The sequence below is a fragment of the Hydractinia symbiolongicarpus genome, chromosome 1, assembly GCF_029227915.1.
Source record: "Hydractinia symbiolongicarpus strain clone_291-10 chromosome 1, HSymV2.1, whole genome shotgun sequence".
Classification (NCBI taxonomy): Eukaryota; Metazoa; Cnidaria; class Hydrozoa; order Anthoathecata; family Hydractiniidae; genus Hydractinia; species Hydractinia symbiolongicarpus.
Genome location: NC_079875.1, coordinates 18,647,739 through 18,670,956, shown reverse-complemented (window position 1 = coordinate 18,670,956; position 23,218 = coordinate 18,647,739). Strand labels below are relative to the sequence as shown.

Sequence of the window (23,218 nt, the reverse complement as noted above, 5' to 3'; positions counted from 1 at the left end):
GTTCGTTAAAATTTTGATTAGGTATTTTTAAATTCTTAAAATGTTCAAATGTAAAGCAATTAGGTGTTTGTTGGCAAGCAGATGTGATGATCGTTCATATCTACGGGATGCGGCGCCATTTACCATCTATTTTTGTTGCGCAACTCTCGCACGATGGTTGATTTAATGACACGTTGAAATTAAATAAAGTATAAAGTTGTGTCCGTGGAGTTGTCGTTATTTTAGAAGTGGTCAGTGAAGCGACAACATGTACCATTTTGTGGTGTTAGTGTTGTGTATTCTTCGTATTGTTTCATCCCATTTCAATCGGGAGTATGCAGGGTAAGACCTTATCTCTTGTCAAGTTTGTCGTTAAGTTACCTTTAATTAATACTAATTAGCTACATGTGTATAAAATTAAATTTTGTTTTAAAGTTATCATGCGTCTCTAGAATCTTTTTGAGTTCAAACACAAATGAAAAGCATCTCATAGAAAGATACACATAGTACCATGCTGGTTACTATCACAACTAAGCCTGTAATCTTATTTAAGTGTCTCATCGTCAACTGTCAACAGGCAACTACTAATTTAATGGCGATATCAATACTTATAACAACCAGACTCAAAACCTAAAAATACATGTGGAGGACGATATTAGTAGCGGTTTCCCGCTTTTCCAACCTATTAATGTAATTTGATGTTATTTTAAGTGGTTTGATATTTAGTACGAAATTGGTCAATTTGGTTGCACCTAACAAGCACTGCTATGAATCTCTGGAGCAATATCTATCTGTTAATATGGTGGGTTTGGTTTTATCATCAAATATTTTATTGATCCGCCGGAAATGAATTAAACAGCACGCAATTTCTTGTTACAAATTAAGGTGGAATAAAATTCATTTCCGAGGTCGTTTCAAAGTTAATTTTCCTCCTTCGAACATGCTTTCTTTATGGCAATTAGCGGTTTTTACCAAACAGTATTACAAGCCTACCAAAAATTTTCCACATAAAGTTTTACATTACACCATTGTATTTTCAGCTTGATATGTACGTTGAAGCAAGAACGCCCAGCTTATCGATAGAAGTGGTGGTCTCACGAAAAAAGTACGGGGGGCTAAGAAAATATTGCCAGCGTCAGCACATCAGTATCGCAGTCCTGGTGGAGGATGTGAAACGCGAGATCGATAATGAGAATTACCTCAATAACAACATGCATTACAACACGTTTAACTATGAACGATATAATCGATATCATGACGTAAGCACGCACTTTTTGTAGCTATTCATGTTTTATTATTAACGCTGTCATGTCATTTTATCGAAACAAACCATACAAGTTGCTGGTCTAAATTTAAAAAGAGTTAAACAAATTCGATACTTTGTCTATTTTTCAATCTAAGAAAATTCCCCTCAAAACTCTAACACAAGTGTCATATTTCTCATGAACATCCATTTCCATCCAGATGTTTACAACCTCCTCCAAATCACAACCAAACAAAAAAAACACAAGAACTTAAATTTTTTTTTTTTACCTTTAAAGAGATTTATTTTCTAGATACAAGCTGAATTGCATCGATTAACATTTTTGCATCCGACTTTAATGCGAGTGTGCACGGTTGGTTATTCATGGGAAGGAAAGCCACTGCTTATCGTCAAGGTAATACCACGAACGAATTACAATTTGATTGAGTATCACATACGGCTTTTTAGAAGGTTAAAAAAATAAAAGCATTTTTTTGCATCGAAAATTTAGAACGAGAAGAAAAACATAGGTTTCGCTTTGGACATCAACAGATGTTCCAGCTTTTCTCGGCATGCATTACTTTTAAAAAAATGTATTTACAGGTATCTGAAGATGTGATTAGCTGTCAAAAAGATGACAAACCAATAGTATGGATTGACAGTGGCATGCATGGTAGAGAATGGATTACTGTCGCCACTGGAATGAACATTTTGAAGAAGGTACGTCATAATTTCATATATTTGTTAATTTATTGATTTATCATGACAATTTTCAATGCAAATCCATTGCTTAGCTTGAACAATCATTGTTAATATTAATTGTAGCTCGTGGACAACTACCAGAGAAATGAGACAATTCGAACTCTGTTACGTCAAAAAACTTTCTACTTTGTCCCTGTATTTAATCCTGATGGTTATGCACACACATTTACCACCGACCGCTTGTGGCGAAAAACGAAAACAAGTTTCGCGCACTCAGAATGTTACGGCGCTGATCCTAACAGAAATTGGAATATTATGTGGGGAGGTAAAAATTAACTTATCAAAGCTTTACTGTAGTTGGATGCTTGAAATAAAGTAGTTAGAAAAATTTAGAGGAATATCTCTTAAACTTTTGTTTTCTGTTTTAGGTTCAAAGAAGAAATCCGATCCATGCTCTCTCTTCTACAGAGGTATGGAAGCTGAATCCGAACCATGTGTTCACACGTACGCAACAATATTACGTCGCAAGCAGAAAGCACTACAAGCATACTTCACGTTACACTCGTTTTATGAACTTCTTTTCATTCCAAATTCTTATACACGCAAACCGCCCTCCGATATCGCTGAAATAGTAAGTTTTTTAGAAGAAATAATAATATTCTGTCATTCCAAATAACATTTAGTATTTTTAGAAAGCTTATGTGGTTCAAAGAAGGATTATTAAGTAAAAGTAAAAACTAATTGTTACCGTGTTTTGTTTTAGTATCGCGTAGGTAACATTTTTGTCAATGCTATCAAAAGAAGACATAACACGGAATATAATGCAGTGTCAGCATCTTTTCTCTTTGGTACGTAGAAGTTTTAAATATTTAAGGAGGATCAGAGAAACACGAAAAACTGTTTTTTTTCTACTTTCGGTTAACATTTAGGTCCAACATTTGGAGTTTCAGCCGATTACGTTCACGACAAATTGAACGTGACACACTCCTACATCGTGGAATTAAGAGGTGGTCTTAAATTTCGTTTCATGCTTCCGCCAAATCAAATAAAGCCAACCGGGGAAGAGACATACGATGCAATTGTAGCGAGTGTTCAAGCCATCGAAAGTTGATCTTCTGATTGTGTATGAACACCTGTTGTAAATATTAATGTATTTATCTTCTTTGAAACGACACCGTAGAATATATTATATAAATTATTGTATCTATAATGCTTTATAATTTGAAGAATCTAAATTTTTCATGTTTTGAAATATCAAAACTTATGCCAAGTTGGGATGAAATCGATGAATTTTTTTAATCTTTTTTGATACTGCAAACGTACAATGCTAAAGATTTTGATTGCAGAAGAGGAAAGGGGAACCTCTGCTCGAGATAGAGACACATTTATTTGTGTTGTCTTCTGAAGAATGTTTTACACCAACATAAAATATAGTCGAAAAAAACCAGCGTAAAAAAACTCGTCTTTTTTAAAACACTATATTCGGAGTCCGAGGCAAAATATAATCTTTCGGTCTGTGGAAAAGTCTAAAATGTGCTTACTTAAATGTCAGGACCAATTTAACACCAGAGAAATGACAGAAATAAAGTTTATTTCGTCATCAAATTATTTTACTTAAAACGAGGGTATTGCGCATGTGTGCAACATTATGGCGCATGCGCAGTTGTCACAACTTAAATATCTCTGCAAACATGACGAAATTTTATCACTCTGATTTCAACACCCCCAATTTTGCATAACTACTCTGCAATACTTTATGCCAGACAACAAATCTTAGGAAAAATAGCGGGTCGTCAAAAATAATCTCTTTGGGAAGAATTCTTCAATTTTATCCCTAGTAAACAACTTCAGGTGTGTTGCGCTCCAGAAAGAAATCACATTTGTAAGTTTTCGAATCTTACACATAATCTGATAGCGTTGTGATTTTTTTCACTTTTCATCTCATTTCAATTTCGTTTGTGTTTATGTAAAGAAGCCGCATTACAATTCCCTCTCTCAACTATGGATGCGGTATAGCTGGTTGATATCACGCACACAAGGGTCAAACATTTTTTATCTACCACTCTTAACTTTTGTGTTTAGTCACTCTGACTGGAAGGCTAAGCACAGCCGGGACCGCTTTTAGGAAATAAGTTTAATTATACTCTGTATTTTTTGTAAGAATACCGATCAACATAAATTACGTTAAAATAGCATACCTTTCTCGTTTCCATGGTTGTTTTACACCAGTCCTAAAATGACATTAACATCCAAAAAATTCAACTATAGACGCATGGTGTATTTCTTTGAATATGTACGTATTTAATTTGAGGACTTTAAGGAGGGGGAATTCTAGAAAGTCGTTCTTTCGAAATTGAAATTTAACATTTTTTTAAGAAGACAAATATAAACAAAATATTTACCAACGTTAGAAATTGACATGTGATTGCTTTTGTTTTATTTTAATAAAATTTCCAAAGAGATTTTTAGCTATGACGTCATCACTTTCCGTCATAGATAAAATGTGATACCTGAAAACTCCACGTTGCGTATGAGAAACATTGCAATGAATATCTTTCTTTCCAGAATATGTACAAAAAAAATAAAATTGTAAATATTAGGATACGTTGACAGAATTTTATACAATTAGAACACTATTTATTATTCAATAAATACAAGATTTTTTAAGCGTCCTGCATTTTATTTTATGTTTTAAATCGGGGAGTCTTCCTGATAAAACAACAACAACAGACCATTGGAACGAAGTTGCTTACCCTCGCGATTATAACTCATTGTTTCGTAAATGTCTAAAAATGTATTATTTTGACTTTATTTAATCCTTCTGGCCACTCCTTTATTGAATAAGTATATTTTTGAAAATACAATGGACGGTCATTTGAGTGAGTACGGTACCTATATACTTCAGATAATTGTTACCAAATGATTTGTTTAGTTGTCCGACTGATGTCGTAGACACGAATCTTAAAGTGTTAAAAAAGAAGTTATGTTTGTTGCTTCTCTAGTATGATTGATTCTCCAAACATGACCAAAAGGGTCTAACATCAATACTCCAGCCAGTAGCTGTAAATTCGCTATCTTGCATGCTCCAAATAAAGAGGGTTTGCCCACACAAAGAAAAAATAAAGCCTCGTGATTGTGATTTGTTTGTTGTAGTAGTGTTCTTTGTGAAAAACTCAACGACCAAGCAACTCTCTCTGTAAAGCGCTGTGATAACAAAGACGAGTGTATGATTGATCGAGACTAGGGGAAAACAACATGCATGATGCAGGAAACTTGATGCACATTAGATAGTAACAAAGTGGTTTTGTAATTACACAAATAAGCACGAAACAAAATATTGCCAAAAAAATGAATGGATGCGCCTTTTATCACTATATTCTTTTTCCAAATCTGTAAGATTTAACCTATGGAAATTGTCATCCACATTGTATGACAAGGGATTTAATATTACTTTTCCATCTCCATTGCTCACACAACGAAAGAAACTGAAGACGTGAAGAGAAGTTGTAATTTAAACATATTTTGGCCCATTTCCATGTTCTTGTCGAAAAAACTCGTTAAGACTCAAATGGGAACGAGTTAAAGAAGCGTAGGAGGCTATCTACTCATCATTACTCACCGCCGAAAGGAAAAGAAAAAGCTACAAAAATATAGAGGCAGATATCCTCCTAACTTCCTTTTTACTATGATATTTAGTAACAAATATATATTTTAATGATGATATTTTAATCACTTCCACTTTTACAACACTTAAAAATATATTCAATCAATATCATAACGTTCCACAGTTAACATCTCGTTACCAGGAATCTTTTCTTAGTAGAATAGCTTTACCCGTTGTCTGATGAATAGAAGAAGAAAAAGAAATAAAAACGAAGTTGAAACAAATATGCTTAAAAAAAACTGCTTGAAAAATATGAAACTTTTTTGTAATATTGTGTTTCCATCTTCTCTTAATTGTCCTGATAAAATCTTTTTTTCAAAGAAATTAATCTTCTCATAATCTTTTATACATTGTGTGGTATTTTGTAAGCTTAGTGGAAAGAGATGGAAATGAGCGATGGGAAATCATCATGCAGTTGGTGCAGGATGCACTAGCTCCGTCTTCACACAACAGAATATATGAATGGGGAAATTACACACAATGTATACATAATTAAATGGTCTTTCGTCATTATAATTGTTGCTAAATAATTACTGAGCTTGCTTATATAATGAGATACAGTTGAAGTAGTGTTCGCTTCGTGTTTTAATCAGTACGAATTTAAAGTTGCTGCGACACAATGAATACACTTGTTTACGTGGTACTTAACGCGCTGTTCTTTTCAGTCGTCTATGGTAGCAATGAGAAATACCGAGGGTAACTTTTCTACGCTGGTTTAATGTATCAAAATTAATTTCAAATGTATATACAAAAAGGATTTGCATATGTCTATTTTATTCAACCTTAGAAACCAGCTGCTGGAGTTGAAGCCTTCCACACAGAAAAAGAGCATGAAACTTTTGAAATTTATGGATACTCACAAAGCGTCGACGGTAAGACAATACTGAAAAACTTCTACGTCATATTATATTTAAAGTTTACGCTTTCTAGAATAATATAACAACGGACTTGTTCTTTTTTTACGATAAGTGAATTTTTGTGGTTTTAAAATCTTGGTTTCTTGTTAAAAGTAAACAACAATACAACGTTGGCAAACAAGAAAATTTCTCTTTTCCAAGACAACGTAACGTGCTGGATAACCGCAACAATTTTGATCAATATTAACATTGTTCATCGGGCGCTGTTTCGTTATTAAGAACTCAAGTGTCCATCACGAGCCGTTTTGTAATTAAAGGGGCTACGAAGCGGTTCAAAAAGCTCAATCAACTTCCAAAGAGTGGTGTGTAATAAATAGAGCACTCAAAAGGTCAGGGTGCAAGAAATTATATACACTTTACAACCACATAGACGTCTAAACAACCTATATCATTTTTTTAAGATGAATTTGCTACTTTTTTATTTTTTTTTCTAAAAAAAGAATAAAAAATCTTGGAATATTCTTTTTGCAATTTCGAAAAATTTAGTCTGTAAAAAGTGAAATAACATATATTAAATACCAGTAAATCGAAAGTTTGTTTTGACTAGGGAACACAGACAACACAAAGAGATGTTTTGTTAAAAAAATGCTACATTGCTGGCTTTAAGAAGGTAATTAATACCTCTTAAAAGACTTTAAAATCATTATTGCATCTTCGACTTCGACTTTATGTGCAATAAACTTTATGTTTCTCTGACAAAATTTCGAAGAATAAAGCTAGGCATCATCGATATCTAATATATGTAGGGAACGTTTCCGTCATTTTCAGAAACTATATTTCTTGATTAAGATGCATGATGAAATATCACTGACTGGAATAAGTACGACAGGCTCAGATCTGATGTCCGGATGTATGGCAGCCCAAACCTGTTTTCATAGGATAGAAATTAGTTATTTTGATCATTGTGAGGTATCCTAACCTCGTTTTCAGGTTCAGAATAAAAAATATAAAATGGAGCAGTTTTTTTCATCAACTCAAAAGCCTACCAGTCAAAAACAATTTTTACTGATTTTTTTTTTTTTTTCCAACTAAGATTTTTCACTGATTTTTCCTTTTTCTTTAGGACTTGTCAAGGCTTGACTTTTTTTAATTTACACTGTTCTTTTCTATTACCTGGACTTGTTTTTCTTTTAATTCTTTCAAGACGTAGTCGGCAAGTTTTGCAATTTCGAAAAATTTAGTCTGTAAAAAGTGACAAAATTTTTTTGTCCGATTAGGTAAACCGAAAAAGAAAAAAAAAAAAGAAAAAAAGATGCAAATAATAGTCATGTAAAAATACTAATTTGAAAGTAAAAGTTTTTTAAGTTTGCAAATTTGAAACATGTTAAACAAGAACGTAACGAACAAAATAATACAAAGCAAAAGATGTGTCTTTTTTTAACTACAATTGACTCTCCCTAATTCGAATTCCCACACGGAAAATTTTTTGTTCGAATTATAGAGAGAGATTCGAATTAGAGAAAGTCTCTGTAATTCGAACTTTTAGAAATACGTTAATTTTAAAAAAAAGAAAACATAATTCAAGTTTCATTCAATCTTTATTTTCATAGTTTACACAAAAAAGAAACTCTATTAAATAACTGTTGAATATTTTAAAAATAACGTTCGAAAGACAATTTTTGAATTTCATAAAAACATTCGAATTTGTGTGTGTAGTGCTGAAGGGACTGAAAAACTGTTCGAATTATAGAAAGTTTCAAATTAGAGAAATTCGAATTGTAGGAAGTTTTTTTTATAAGAGTTTCTTAAGAAAAATTAACGGTGACTGAGCACTCGTTCGAATTATAGAGATTCAAATTATAGAGATTCGAATCATAGCGATTCGAATTAGAGGGAGTCAACTGTAGACCTGACCATTACTACTGGTTAAACTAAAAAGCCTTCTTACAAAAAAGCGATATAATCGGCTATCGATCTTTCAAAAGAAGGCGGATGACAAAGAAGTTTTTAGGGTACATTAATACAATAGAACAAACGCTTATTATTTTCTACTATTAATTGTAAAATTAGATTCCCAGCGGATGCACATTGGTAAACGTGGTACAGTTAAAAGTAAATTTAAAACAATAATTCATTTATATGTTTTCGACAAAAACATTTGGACAAAATTAGTTGTAGACCTCATTTAAGACTATAAATGTCAAAACACGTCCAACATCAAAAAGAGCGACAAGACTTGAGAATGTAATTAACATTTTTCTATTAATAAAAATGTAATATTTTTTTTTTGACCATCCTGTCCCTTTCCGTAATGAGGTGATAGTGTCACATCTATAAATAGATGTCAATTTATCCTGCAGACTGAAAAAGGCGATTGTCAGATGGTGTATTTTGGGACATCAAATTATCAAACCAAACAAATCAAGCCTTATATGAAGGTGTTCATGCCAATTTAAGCTTTAATATCTTAACAACAATAGACCATTTTTGAACTGCAAAATAGATATTGTTAAAATTAACAGGAAAAACGTGTTCCAAAGCAAATTTCCGCACGGTTAACTTATACCTTTTGAAAGCAGCACTAACATGTCCAAGCATGCTGGGATTCAAATCGTAAAATCTTAACTGTATTTTCGTCAGGTTGAAGTTTGGAGCAGAAATGGATCCAATTGTCAGATCCAAATGACAGCTCAGGGAGCACAGTTATTAAAATCTTTTTGTCAGCTTGAAAATATAAACTATAAAGTTGTTATCGCTGACGTAAAGCGAGCAATAGATACAGAAATCCAACACAACGAAGCGACCATCTCGTTTGGTTTTAACTATGAAAAGTTTAACAGATATGACCCGGTAAGTTGACATGAAACGTTTTCTGCAACATGTTGAGAAATATTTTGCTCTTTGGATCGAGGTTTCTGAAAAAGATCATTTTTTATAGATCGTTCAAGAGTTGTTCAGATTGCAAACACAATTTGCACATTTAATGAAAGTGTCAATGGTTGGACGATCTTACGAAGACAGACCACTCTTTTTAGTCAGGGTATGTGAAACGCAGTATATATAAATATTAGATAAATGCAAACAACAAAATGCAACATTTGGGAAAAACAAGCGGCGAGACGGACAGTTTTCTGGACTAATTGTTTTTAATTTTGTCAGATTTCGGAGTGTATGAGTGGCTGTCACAGGCGTTTCGCTGATGATAAACCCATCATTTGGATAGATGGTGGGATCCATGCAAGAGAGTGGATATCTGTCGCTGCTGCGTTGTACATGATGAAACAGGTACAGATTAACAACAACAAAAAATGCTTGTGTCACTCAAGTATTTGTATTCTCTGTTTTTTTCTCCTTCCAGGTATAACTTTTACTCTTTTATGTAAATAAGTTAAAATATAATTTTGGGATTTTTTGCACTATTTTTTTGTTTTAAATTTTGCGTATTGATTTTTGCGCAGCTGCGTTTTGTAACAAATATTTTTTCAAACAAAAAGACAAATATATAAGATATACAGCCACCAAAACAACACACAACTAAAAACACCAATTCATTTAATAATTTAAATAATTTTAATTTAAATTTTCACGTGAAAATGATTACAACTGCAGGAAGCCATCTATTTCCATGATAAAGTAGTTAGTTTTAGATTTTGTAACTTCCAGTAATAATATTTAGGTGATGACAAGGTATGGTGCAGATGATGAAATGACGGATTTGCTTCGAAAGAATACATTTTACTTTGTACCAGTCTTCAATCCTGACGGTTATGAGTATTCATTTACAACAGATAGAATGTGGCGCAAGACAAGAACGGCATTTAATAGGTCAACATTTTGTACCGATATTGATGGAGAATTAATGGCAGCGAGAGGTGCTGATGCAAACAGGAATTGGGATGTTATGTGGGGAGGTTAGTATAAACAGCTAACAGAAACATTTTTATACACGTAAAAACTATATTTAAACTTTTTCTTTCTAAATTAGCGGGCACAAGCAAAAAATTAAAAAACGAAAAAACTTTGTTTTTACAAATATTTTATGCTGGTTTTTGTTTGGCCATAAAAATGATACTATACCAGAATTTTAAGTCCACAATTTCCACAGTTTATTTTGTCCTTTTCTTGGCCTGGAACAATTTCACAACTCTAAAAAATCTTGAGAAAGACAGAAATATGGAAGAATAGCGTCTGCTAATTGATTGCTGTATATTATCATAGTTTTTATTTCATTTCAACCCCTGTCTATTTAGGAGTGGGTTCATCATCCAATCCGTGCGATCTACTTTATAAAGGTGTTCACCCTGAGTCAGAGCCGTGCGTTAAATTGTACGCAGACCAATTAAGATGGAAACAGCACCAATTAAAATCGTATTGGAGTTTACATTCGTTTTTCGAAGTACTGTTCTCTCCTAATTCTTATACTGATAAACGGCCGCACGACGACGCCGTTATAGTAAGTGTGCAGTTATTATTTTCAAAATTATTACGGAGACGAGGCTTGCTTTTTATTAGATTTTTTGTCTTTTATAGCAACGTGTCGGGAGAAAGACTACCTTAGCGCTGAAAAAACGATTTGGCACGCCTTACGTATTTTCTACTTCATTTGATCTCAACAGTAAGTTTACCGTTTGGTGGTGAATACGCACACTTCAGTTTTAAGGGAAACGTTAACTGTACTTAAAAACTCTATATTTAATATTTCTTTATCAAGAATACAGATGCTCTGTCTGTCTGTTCAAAATAGTTGTGCTGCAGCTTTATTACAAATTCTCCAACAGAGTAAATCATTACCTCATGCTAACAAGCGAACAAGGACGCACAAAATAACGACGCCGGAATTTCTATGACAGGCCAATTTCTATGACAGGCCAATTTTTATGAAACTTTGCACTGTCCAGTACCCTTATTAATACCCGTATTCTGTCTGTTTGTGAGAAAAAAAGTCATGACACAAATAGCACATGTTGTCAACGTTTATGCGCTTGACTGTCACAGGCGAATTTCCTGTGTAATTTAAACTTATATATTAATGCCCATATTCTGTTTAACCTCAACCTCGATCCCAGCGCTTTTTTCCTCTTTCTAAAGCCATGGGGTCGAGGTTGGCATAACCCCACCTCATGCTAAGAATATGTCAAATATGCAAAATGTGTTTACTTGTGTGGTGTCTGCTTCAGAGAGGTGTTCACTTTGGAGTGCTGTGATTTGGACTGTCTGCCTTCTACAGGTTATTTGCTTCATAAAATTTTCACTATATTTATGTCCCTCCCATTCGTCTTCTAGTGCCAGTTACTGGTGGAGCTATCGATTATGTGCACGACAAATTAAACGTGAGCTTCGCATATGTAATAGAATTAAGACCGCGGTCTGCTCCCCCTGGGTTTCTTCTTGATCCGAGTGAAATCATCCCCACAGCTTTGGAAACACTGGATGGTATATTAGCAGGTGTAAAAGAGATCGACGCAATTTTACAACAGAAAAATACAAAACCATGAAGGAACGAAGCTTGATATTTTTTTTATTTATTTGTATATACATGTATCAAAATAAAAACAAGTAGTAGTTTTACGTGTCTGTTGATTTCTTACGAAACATGTTGATAGCAATGATGTTCTTATTAACTTCCCTATGTGTAGCGTTTCTCAAACCTTCGGCTACATGACGCAACTGCACGATTGCTTCCGGTGACATTCGAGCAGCTTCGCTTTCAAGAGTCGTAGCAAGCTCGTAGAGCAATTCGTGAAAACCGTAAATGACACCAGCTCGTCTAATTCTATTTACTTCCTAAAATTAAAATTAGGTCTTTAACAAAATTGTCGAGACGACGCCATGTTTTCTCCTTTTATCAATACATTAAATGCCAAAAATCTTAAAACACGAACAAAAGAAATGTCCATAAATTTCGTTCTAAGTTATTGTAGTTCGAAATTTTAAGGGTCTGAAATGATCTTACAAAAAATTCCTCAAAGTATTTTTCATAACACAGTTCAGAGTTTTTATTAGCTCTATTTTTTTCACAAGCAGTTTTCTATTAAATTGTTTTATGTTAGAATATCTGAGAAAACTAAGTCAAGAACCTTCAAGACCTTTTTCAGACAATTCGCGCCAAGACCATTGGTTGAGCAAGGTTAAAATGTGACACTGTACTTTCACAAATACTCAATTTTAGCAGAACTTAGAAAGTGTCAGGGCAAAATGTTAGGTTGTTAAAATACTAAAAAACGTATAAAAACTATTCCATATTTTGAGTTTGCGAAAACATAGAGGTACTAATAATAAGCTCTTTTGCAAGATAAATATTTCCGCTAAAATGGAAAGTAATTGAAAATAAATAAATATAACCATATACAAATTTAGCAGATTTTAGAAGGAATTAATATTTTGGGTCCAAATTTTAGGTTATTTAGATGTTAGGGGGTGGGGCGAGGGGCAGTATTCATTCTTTTAAGATATTTAAAATATTTTAGATGTGGTTGCCCTGTGTACGCACGCTTAAGGCTTTGAAAGCGTACAAGAGATTAAAACGGAAAAAAAAATTATATACTATTTTTTCTATGTTTTTTAGTTTTCAAATGCAAAAAATTATAGCTGTGTTTATATTGGTCTGCTTAAAAAACAAATCATCATCAACCTTTTATAACATTGAAAGATTTCAAGAATAAATTGTAAACAAGACGGAACTCTGAGATTTTCCCAAGTGCTACTTAGGCATTGTCCAAATTCCCAGGCTAATTGAAATAAGGGTAAGCCTTAACTTGGTTGACTTATCTCGTTTATTACCTTTCGTATGTATAGTACAACCAAGCGGAGTAAATTAAAATATACCTTAAAGAAGGCTGATTGCTTTTCTGGCAACTTCTTCGCATATCTCAGCAGCTTCTGTAAGTCAGACTAAACAAAATGTAAAGAAAATATTTTTTCTTTATTTTATAATTTTTGTTCACTTTGAGATAACGCCAATATGTATGTATCGTATGAAACTTCCATTTGCATTTTAACAACGTCTAAATGTTAATTCTGTACCTGTAGGCCAGAAGACTTAATCCATACAGCATTACTTTGCAGATGATAACTCCGTCTCCCAGGAGGAGGCACAGGAAACGGTGTTTCTTCAGTATCCTCCTTAGCATCCAATTGATACGGGATAGTATTTAGCTCGTAGGCAGGTCCTAGATTCTTCAGTAATCCCAGCCATGGAAACGGTTGATTTGGTTCAAAGACGGAAAGCATTAATGTCGATTTCTTTTTGTTGTCAGCCCATGAGTATAACATTCCATACCAGTCTTCACTACAACGTAAACAAGGAAGAACAGTGAAGAAGAATCTCGCCAGTGTTTTACAAGAAATCTGCGAGTCACAAAAAATGATAAAAGTAGCAAAAAAAAGAAGAAGAAAGGAAATCAAAATACGTGAACGAAATAAAATAAAACGCACAGAAACAGGCCTTCTGATCAACCAATCACTATATTTTTAAAATTAAAAGTACCTACCCGAGTTTTACAATAGCTCCCATTTTTTTCATCTTCAAACTACCATGCAACAATACACAAAACGAAGGCTGAAAACTAATTGCATCTTTTTGCATGCTTTTACAATCTTGTGATACTGAAACAACGGGTAGCACCACATGTCTGGACATGTAAGGTGGATTACAGATGTCCTGTAGGTCCATAAATCCAATAATATTTAAAACAGAGCCCAACTTTAGTTTAGTAACATCAACAACATCATGTTCATGGTGGTAAGTATTCATAACAGCTGGTAGAGAGTTCTGAAAATTCGGTGCTGGCGACAGTGTGATGGTGGATAAAAAATGACCACATTGAAGAGCAGCTTCATATCGATTATAGTGGATGTTTAATAATTTACTAAAACATCGTGCTACACCTACCTCTGACACGCTATCTGGGAGAATTAACTCCCCTCTCTCGTTATTCAGTGAGATAAGCTGTTTTAAATAGTCTTTTTCTGCTTCACAATCCTTTGATAAACAAATAATACTTAAATGACAAGGAAATGAAAATGGTATAGGAAATTGAGAATCAGCATTTCGAGAAGACATAGTTCTCAGTGATTCTTTCAATGATCCATCACCAATGCCACTACAACCATCTGTGATCAACACAAGATTAATGGGTACGGACAAACCCCACTCTTCTGTAACTAACGTCTCAACACATTGAAAGGCGGATTCAAATACAGTTTTATCATAAGTATCTAGTGACAAACATGCATTCTTCAATACAGTTATATCTCTTGTGAACTTTACTAAAATTTCATACAACGACGAAAACACAACAAATGCTGTATATTCCAATTTACAATCGACTGAAAGTTGATCGAAAAAGTTGATCAGGCCTCCACTTGCAAGATCTATTAAGCGATTTGACTTGTCTGAACAGTTCACTTGTCTTGCCATAGACAATGAAACGTCTAGAAGTATTACAGTTGGCATATTTATGAAGTTTTGTTCTTAATCTAGAAACAGAAAGTAAATAGTTAATTATCATAAAAATTTCTAATAAATAATGCAAAGATAATCTCAGCATTGAAAAATATCTTTACATTGCAATGTAATAATTTTTGGAAAACAGATGCTGCTTTTTTAAAGCAACTCTGCCTGTACTAAATGACTATAACTTCTTGCAATTTTTAAAATATACTCCAATAATAACAACGTATCAAGAAACCTAAAAAGCTTTAACATTAGAGGGAAGCTTTAAACTGTATGTTTTTAAAACAATACCATCTAAATTGTCTGTGTGAATGAAACAACCTGATAAATCTGGAAATTCTTCCAAGTGCAATCTTTGTCAAGGATAAAGATGTGAGAACAAACATTATCTTTTAAATTTGGTTAGCCTGATTTAATAAACTAAAAAAATCTCTAGCTGACAATGGAGGAGAATTTGTCAATAAAGCCTATCAGTAAATATGTGAGTGATTAAACATAGACTTCTCTCCAATTGCAGCTGAAGTCCAAGGTCAAATGGGCTATATATAGGTGGCATAATTGTAGGATTAAGGAAATGCTAGGTAAAATTATTAAGGATATGAAGTGTACACCTAATCCAGCACTTTTTGGTCTATTAGTGCAAAGAATCCATTACAAAGAAAAAAAATGGATTTTCACCCACCAGCTTACTTATAGTAAAATCAAGACTACCCCTGCATTCCCACCGATCATTTACAAGCCATGAATGATACAGGCTTGATTAATCCACAGCCTTGCTATGATATATGCATCGCAAAGAGTCTTTTGAAAGAATATGAAGAGCATTGTTGCATAATGTCTGGTGATACAAAATGTCACGAGGGATGTTTTATAAAAGAAAGGATAGTGAAAAATGACACAAACCAGGCATTGTAATTAGACAAGAAAATAAACAAGTATTGTCAAGTATAGTCAGTTACAGAAGGTAGATCAAGTGTCACATTCACAAAAACCTTTACAAGACACTGAAAGGAGCAACAACTATACGCAGTTAAATAACTGTATTTCAATAAAAGATTTTTAATATAGATGATCTTGAAAATAATACTACAGAAGCAGCAGTAACAAAAGAATCAGTAACTGAGGTGAAACCTACCGATAATTCACAAATGAATGAGAAAGGGGTAGCATCTATAATAAAATGTCATAAAGTAAAAACAACAGGGGTGCTTTGGAAATTGAATAAAGTAGTATATGGCCTTGGTATTTACCAGTAAAGGAAGAGTTATTGGTTTGGGAGTGAAAATGCTTCATTTGATGAGGCCTTATCTTATTGGATTTAAGATGGTTGCTATCAAAGATTAATAGTATGTTGATGATTTACCATAGGGAGGATAACAAGTGAAGGTTATTTCCGCTGATGCACCTGATTTATTGGTGCATTTCCAATCTGATAGATATGTGATGATGATAGGGAAGTATTGAAAAGGTGTGTCAATTGCTCGCCAATTACATTCTTAAGGTCTTTTAGTAGCGACCCTGGTATATCATCAAAGCCAACTGATTTTTACGCTTCAGATTTCCAAGAAGTTGTTTTACTTCAGCAACAGAAGAAGCATTCAACGGTAACACTGAAGGTGCCAATTATTGGAAGAAAATGTTATTAAATTGGGTGCACACACAGAAGAGTTTTGTGTATTTTTGCTTGTCCAGATCATCACCCATTTTCACAAAATATTCTTTTAAATTGATATCACAACGTTGGTAATTGAAATACATTTCTTTTCAAGGCCCGTAATCATCGAAAAAAAATTAATATATAGAGGAAGAAAAAAATAATTTTCTCTTTATTCTATTCGCCAATGTTTTTGTAGACCAGAGGCAAAACAAAACGAAACAGAAAGAAGAAATCACGACATTGTCTCGTGTTTAATAATTATGATAATTAATGTTTATCACACTCTGTCTTTTTTTATTATCATGACTGGGATTATTGCATATTATAAACAAAAAAACCCAACAGGGGAGAATGCACATTGTGATAGTTGAAGATATTTGAAGCATTATGGAGATAATTAAATTTAGAGCACAAAAGGGGAAATTCTGAAAATTTAGGTATTCTAATTGTCTAGATCTAATAATTAATAGAAAACGACTAAGGGATCATCTACAAAATTTGTAGCAATCCGTATTAAAAAAATTTGTATGATGCTTAAATTAAAATTGCATGAGTTTAAAAAAAATCGTATCAGTTAAATTTGTATGAGTTTCAAATTAAATTCGTACAGTTAAATTCGTATGAGTTTTAAATTAAAACAAAAAAAATTTGTGAGTTTTTAATTAGATGATCGTACAAGTTTTCTTCTTAAAATCGCATAGGTAAGCCAAAAAATCTTATAAATCTACACTCAAGTTTCACACCTTTTTTATCAGGGGCGGTAGTTGTTTATCTTTTGTTCTTATTAACCATCTTGCAAGTTTTGTAAGTCATTAACTTGTGCATAATGAACAAAAGATTCTTGATTTATTTAAGAATGAAGAACTGCGATAAAAAAGCTTCGTTAGATTGCATTTTTATAGCTTAAGAATGAAGAGCGGCGATAGAAATGCTTCGTTGGATCGCATTTTAAAAATTTAAGATCGAAAAGCAGCAATAAAAATACTTTTTTAGATAGCGTTTTAAAAATTTAAAAACGAAGAACGGCGAGAGATAATTATTTAATTTTGCATTATAAGTTTAAATCATTTTGTTTATAAGTACCAATCCTTCGAAATTTGCACGAACAGCGTTTAGAGATGGTTGTTTGCAGGTTTTAATCATTTGAAGTAATAAGAATGGCGTTTAGAAATTGTTAATGTTTATTTCAAGGCTAGCTGCATAGTGAAAAGTTAGATTCTATGAAGAAATTATATTGATTATTGATTTACGTTTAACAATTTGTATCGCAATTTGTATTGCAAAATCTTAATAATTCGTATGAAAATTTGTATAAGTAAGAATATAATTCGTATCACAATTCATATGAAAATTCGTACTAATTAACACTATAAGAATTGTATATGATTTATATTCATACAAAATGTCATACGAAATTTGTAGATGACCCCTAACTGTTTAAAAAAAGGAAAATAATATATATATATATATATATATTTACTTGAGATCATTTCAAGATGTTTGTTTTAAATTCAGTTTTACATAAGAGGAATAAAAGAAATAATTATTAATAGAGTAATTCGAAGGTTTTTTTTTACGTACAGTACTGGAAAAAGGTTGTTTAAAATATCGAGCGCGCAACGTGAGCCGATGTTTATAATAATAAGAAACAATTAAAATAAATTGTCAGGGTCTATAAAGAATCTAGTATTGTGAGAAAATCTGTCTCGATGTGTTGCGATGGTATAGGTGATAATGAGAATAAAGAGAAAGTCTTTTTTATTTCAAACACATCTCTGCTTTATCTTTTTTATTTTCAATAAGTGTATATTATAAGAAAATTTTAAACTTTTTTTGCATTACTTTTTTAACGTATTTTTTTATCGCTTTTATATCGCTGTTCTTCGTTCTTAAACTTTTAAAATGCGATCTAAGAAAGCTTTTCTATTGCTGTTCTTCGTTCTTAAATTTTTAAAATGCGATCTAAAAAAGAATTTCTATCGCCGTTCTTAAATTTTTAAAATGCGATTTAAAAAAGCATTTCTATCGCCGTTCTTCGTTTTTAAATTTTTAAAATGCGATCTGAAAAGGTATTTCTATCGCCGCATTCCATTCTTAAATTTTTAAAATGCAATGTAAAACACCATTTCTATCACCGTTCTTCGTTCTTAAATTTTTAAAATGCGATCTAAAAAAGCATTTCTATCGCCGTTCTTCGTTCTTAAATTTTTAAAATGCGATCTGAAAAGGCATTTCTATCGCCGCATTTCGTTCTTAAATTTTTAAAATGCGATTTAAAAAAGCATTTCTATCGCCGTTCTTCGTTTTTAAATTTTTAAAATGCGATCTGAAAAGGTATTTCTATCGCCGCATTCCATTCTTAAATTTTTAAAATGCAATGTAAAACAGCATTTCTATCACCGTTCTTCGTTCTTAAATTTTTAAAATGCGATCTAAAAAAGCATTTCTATCGCCGTTCTTCGTTCTTAAATTTTTAAAATGCGATCTGAAAAGGCATTTCTATCGCCGCATTTCGTTCTTAAATTTTTAAAATGCGATCTAAAAAAGCATTTCTATCGCCGTTCTTCGTTCTTAATTTTTTTTTATTGCAATATTTTCCATTGTAAATTATTAGTTTTTAGAAAAACTGTTTGTTTTTAGTTTTGAAAAACTGTTTTACAATATTTATAATAAAAGATGTTCTTGAGGATGTCGATGTCGTGTTGAATAAAAGAAAGAGCAGCACTAATTTTACATTTTTATATAAATTTAATTGGTTATTAATTAGTTCAACATCGTTTCAAAATTCGTTTCAATCCTTTAGTGGTTATAGCTCTCATGCTCTATGCGGGAGACCGGGGTTCGATTCCTCTTGACAGCGATTCAACATGGGCGAGTGAATGTTACCATAGCCCCGGGTTAGCCCAAGCCATGTGAGGGAAATTGGGGAGATGCCAAGCCATGTGAGGGAAATTGGGGAGATGCCAAGCCATGTGAGGGAAATTGGGGAGATGGTACCCTGTGTGGGCCATTAGATGTTGCCGGGAGTTGTTTAGTAGAGCGCTGGCCCTAATTAGGTCTACGTAGCTCAAAATGAGCATTAAATACTATAGGACTCTCCATCTTCTTAAGCCATAGCCCCTTCTGGAAATAATAGACAGGGCATATCCCTGAATATTTGTGAGGCTAGCCATGTAAAATATGCACATCTCTATCTATCTATCTATGAAATGCAATGGCAGTTCCGTAGGCAAAAAGAAATTGGGTTGAGTTTGCTTTTCCTATGAAACTTTTTAACATGTTCTGGTTGTCAGTTTTTAATAAAATATTCAGGCTAATGTTTTCTTATGTATATCTTCCAATTTTTACAATAAAATAGGCACCTTAAAAAAATTGCCTACAGGATGATTACGCGCCTTTCAGCTAATACTGTGTTTTTCCTCTGGTAACGTTAGCAATTATTTGTCGATTTATGTATAGCCATAATATATAAAATGTTTAATTTTTAAAAAAAGCAGAATTTTTGACATGAATAATATTTGAAATGATCATTAGTTTAGCGTTATTTGTTGTTAAATAGATTATATTTTGAGAAAACAGCATATTATTTGTAATGTGTATAAATGAAGACATGTTCACTGAAAGTTAGTGGGTTTCCCATAGCTATATAAATAAAACTTTTACAAGTCACCTGCTCTACACAATAGAAAATGGTTGGGAAAATGAGACAGTGACACTGTTTTTGTAGATTGAAAGAGATATGAAGGTAAAGCATAAAAAGATGCACATTTTCCGTCGCTGCTGTCGCATTCAAAGTGGTTGTAGCGCACAACATCCAACTTTTGGATAAGGGGGCATAAATAAAACAAAACTCCATTGGAGAGATTCGACTTTGGTAATAAAAGATTGACGATTTCGTTGCTAGATGCATGAAAATAGCTTTAGCTGCAGACAACGTATATAATTCATAAGTTTAGGGAATGCTATGACATAAAACCAATAAAACGTTTTTGCCAACTAGTTACAAATAAGTTGTTAAGCAGATGTAAAGAAAAGATAATACTTAAAAATATCTGCGAGGGAGTTTTATGCATCTTCTGATTTTCCGATCACGGCCCGTGGCTGGTGAACAACATCAGTTTTAACTTGGCTGGCAGGACTCGTTCGTTTAAAGTCATAAATTCTAATCATTAGTTATTTAAAAATTACTTACACGTCATATGAAAATATAATATAATTGTTCATTTTTATACGTATTTAATAGGCTACACAATCATGGAAAGTGTCTGGCCTAAAAGGTGTTGATGTTTACAAATGTTTGTGGATTTTAGCTGCTACAAGCTATAAGCCGGCAAGTTATTGCTTAGTGCATTTTAGTAGGTAAAAAAGCAGGACCATATAGAGTAAAATAGCTATTAATGTTTAAGTTTAAGTTTAATTGCTAGCTATAGTTTTGAAGTAACAAATTCCTCTTGTTACTACAATTAAGTTTTGGGAAAGAGGTGGATGTTGTTCTGACCGAACTACGAACACCACGAGGGTGCCGATACGCCGTAAAAAGTGCGGGCAAGTTCGGCGTTTTGAAAAAAACTCAAGTATTCGCCCGAAAAAACCTGCATAGGCCCCAACAATGCCCAAAAAAAAAAAAAAAACAGACACCAATATAATTCAAAAAAACTATAAAAAATAAAATAAACTTACTATGTGGTAGTGAAGTTCTTAAAGGAACTGTTTTTAATGCTTTTTGATAAAGTTTACTTTATAAATAACCTCTATATAAACTTTATTAACTCCTTTCTTTTCAAGCGCCCTCTTCCCAACTATCGTCCGCATGGTTTGCTACAAGAAATTGCATTTCGGAATTGTTCCGGTCGAGCTCAGGAAAGTGCGGGCGGTTTCGGGGGACAACCGCCAATTTTAATTGAAAAGTTGCCCGAATTCGCCAGTATATATGCGAGCGTTTGCGGTTTATCGGCACCCTCTTCGAACACGGGCCTGACTTTGGATGCAAGACTGGCCTGTCAAGATGAGCTCAGCCCAACCTTGGACAAATGTATGAAAATTAGCCTTCAGTTGGTACAGGCCTATTACCAAAGAAATCTCTTGCTTCTAATAACCATGTCATCAGATGGGTCAAACTTACAATCCAGTCCAGATGTAAGCATACGCGTACGCTCAAGTTTCACACCTTTTTCGCAGAGGTGGTAGTTGTTTATCTTTTGTTCTTATTAATTATGTTGCGAGTCTTGTAAGTCATCAACTTGCACGTAATAAACAAAAGACTCTTGAAGAAAAAATAACTTATTATAACTGCGCGTTACTATTGTTAAATAGTGTTAAAATAACTATTCCCAATAGCATAATTGTAAATGTTATCCACTCTATCAATGTGATACGAAGAGCCATTGTTTAATAGTTTTATTAATTAAAAGTTGCGTAGAAACTAAATAGACTAGCAAGAAGGCATTGTTGGTTACGCAGGGTAAATAAAGCATTTAAGTGATAGAAATAATTATATTTTAACAAAGATTGAAACTTTAATTGTGATAGAAAAGCTTTGTTAGATTCTTGAAAAGTAAACATATAAGTAGCTTGAAAAATAGCCAGTTTTACACTGAGGTGAATGTTATATCTTAAAAAACTAAGTCATAATTATTTAGCTATAGTCATTATTCCCACAATAATCCAGTTAAAAACATCTCCAATCATGCAACAAGAAAGTCTCTAACTACTTTAAAAAATGCATTTTCAATAAGATCTTGTCAGCTGTGTTATGAACGCAAATCAAGTAACTTGTCTCGCACCGATATTGGGGAGGAAACAAACTTATCTTCATCCCATTTGGCTGGGAAGCCTGATATCCTGACAAGTGCGTGTCATCAGTGCTACTATACTTCTGAACGAAAAATTTGGTAACCGTGAGTACCCAAATTGGATCATCAAGAAAATCTTGAGGCAAGAGCGATGGTATATGCAAGTTAACGCCTATGATGCCAATTAATCCCTCCATTTTGTGTTGTAGATTATCGAGTTGGTATGTGGGTTATGCCTTTATTATCTTTATCTATAGATATAATAAGTACATAATTTTATCATTTTTAACTATCCAATTGAAATTGTGTTAAGAAGCAATAGGCACGAGCTGTATATTGCCTCATTTTCCTAATAATCCTGCTATGTAACTGGGTCCTACCACACAACAAGGTACTTGTACCACACAACTTTTAAATGCAGTGAACTCTTTCTCATGGTTTGTACCCCAAACTAAACCTTTCAAAGTATACCATATATCTCTGACCTTTGATATATCTCAGAATCAGCTATTTGTTGATTTGTGGGAAACCTGGCTGTATCAAGAAAAAATGCTGAACTATATATAGAAGGGTACACATTAAAGTAAACTCACCACACAATTGCAAAAAGAATTTATAAGTTGTGAAAGATAGTGTGGACGAGTGGCAATTATGTACAGGATGACATGTCACACAGTCTAGAAATGCTTCTTGAATAGTCAGTGCATCACATCCAAGCACTAACTGTTTTTTAAAAAATAAAATCTAATCTTAGTTACTATGTACTGTCAACCCGATGAAACTCAAAATGGTAACCCATCAAATGAAATCGATTTTCAAGATGCACTACACTTGATTAAAGAAGCGATTCTTTCTATTGATGGCAAAAG

The 23,218-nt window shown here is 33.1% G+C and overlaps 4 protein-coding genes across 4 annotated transcripts; 3 read left to right on the top strand and 1 right to left on the bottom strand.

Annotated features, from left to right (window-relative positions):
* LOC130645028 (zinc carboxypeptidase-like) lies at positions 1-3,119 on the top strand. Its single transcript, XM_057450875.1, has 9 exons — positions 1-321; positions 706-781; positions 1,020-1,238; positions 1,536-1,637; positions 1,826-1,942; positions 2,048-2,249; positions 2,353-2,555; positions 2,688-2,772; positions 2,854-3,119. The coding sequence occupies exons 1-9, from the start codon at positions 248-250 to the stop codon at positions 3,033-3,035; spliced, it is 1,260 nt and encodes a 419-aa protein (XP_057306858.1). The 5' UTR covers positions 1-247; the 3' UTR covers positions 3,036-3,119.
* Positions 3,120-5,975: 2,856 nt separating this feature from the next.
* On the top strand, positions 5,976-9,983 carry LOC130658636 (carboxypeptidase A2-like). Its single transcript, XM_057461075.1, has 6 exons — positions 5,976-6,284; positions 6,376-6,460; positions 9,086-9,295; positions 9,384-9,485; positions 9,605-9,803; positions 9,904-9,983. Exons 1-6 carry the CDS (start codon positions 6,208-6,210, stop codon positions 9,981-9,983), a joined length of 753 nt encoding a protein of 250 aa, XP_057317058.1. The 5' UTR covers positions 5,976-6,207.
* LOC130658470 (zinc carboxypeptidase-like) lies at positions 9,903-11,940 on the top strand. The gene is made up of 4 exons (XM_057461074.1): positions 9,903-10,356; positions 10,696-10,898; positions 10,976-11,060; positions 11,729-11,940. Exons 1-4 carry the CDS (start codon positions 10,125-10,127, stop codon positions 11,938-11,940), a joined length of 732 nt encoding a protein of 243 aa, XP_057317057.1. The 5' UTR covers positions 9,903-10,124.
* On the bottom strand, positions 11,938-14,948 carry LOC130645012 (integrator complex subunit 14-like). The gene is made up of 4 exons (XM_057450850.1): positions 13,936-14,948; positions 13,469-13,733; positions 13,271-13,336; positions 11,938-12,229 (listed from the first exon to the last, which is right to left on the bottom strand). The coding sequence occupies exons 1-4, from the start codon at positions 14,898-14,900 to the stop codon at positions 12,011-12,013; spliced, it is 1,515 nt and encodes a 504-aa protein (XP_057306833.1). The 5' UTR covers positions 14,901-14,948; the 3' UTR covers positions 11,938-12,010.
* Positions 14,949-23,218: the final 8,270 nt, after the last annotated feature.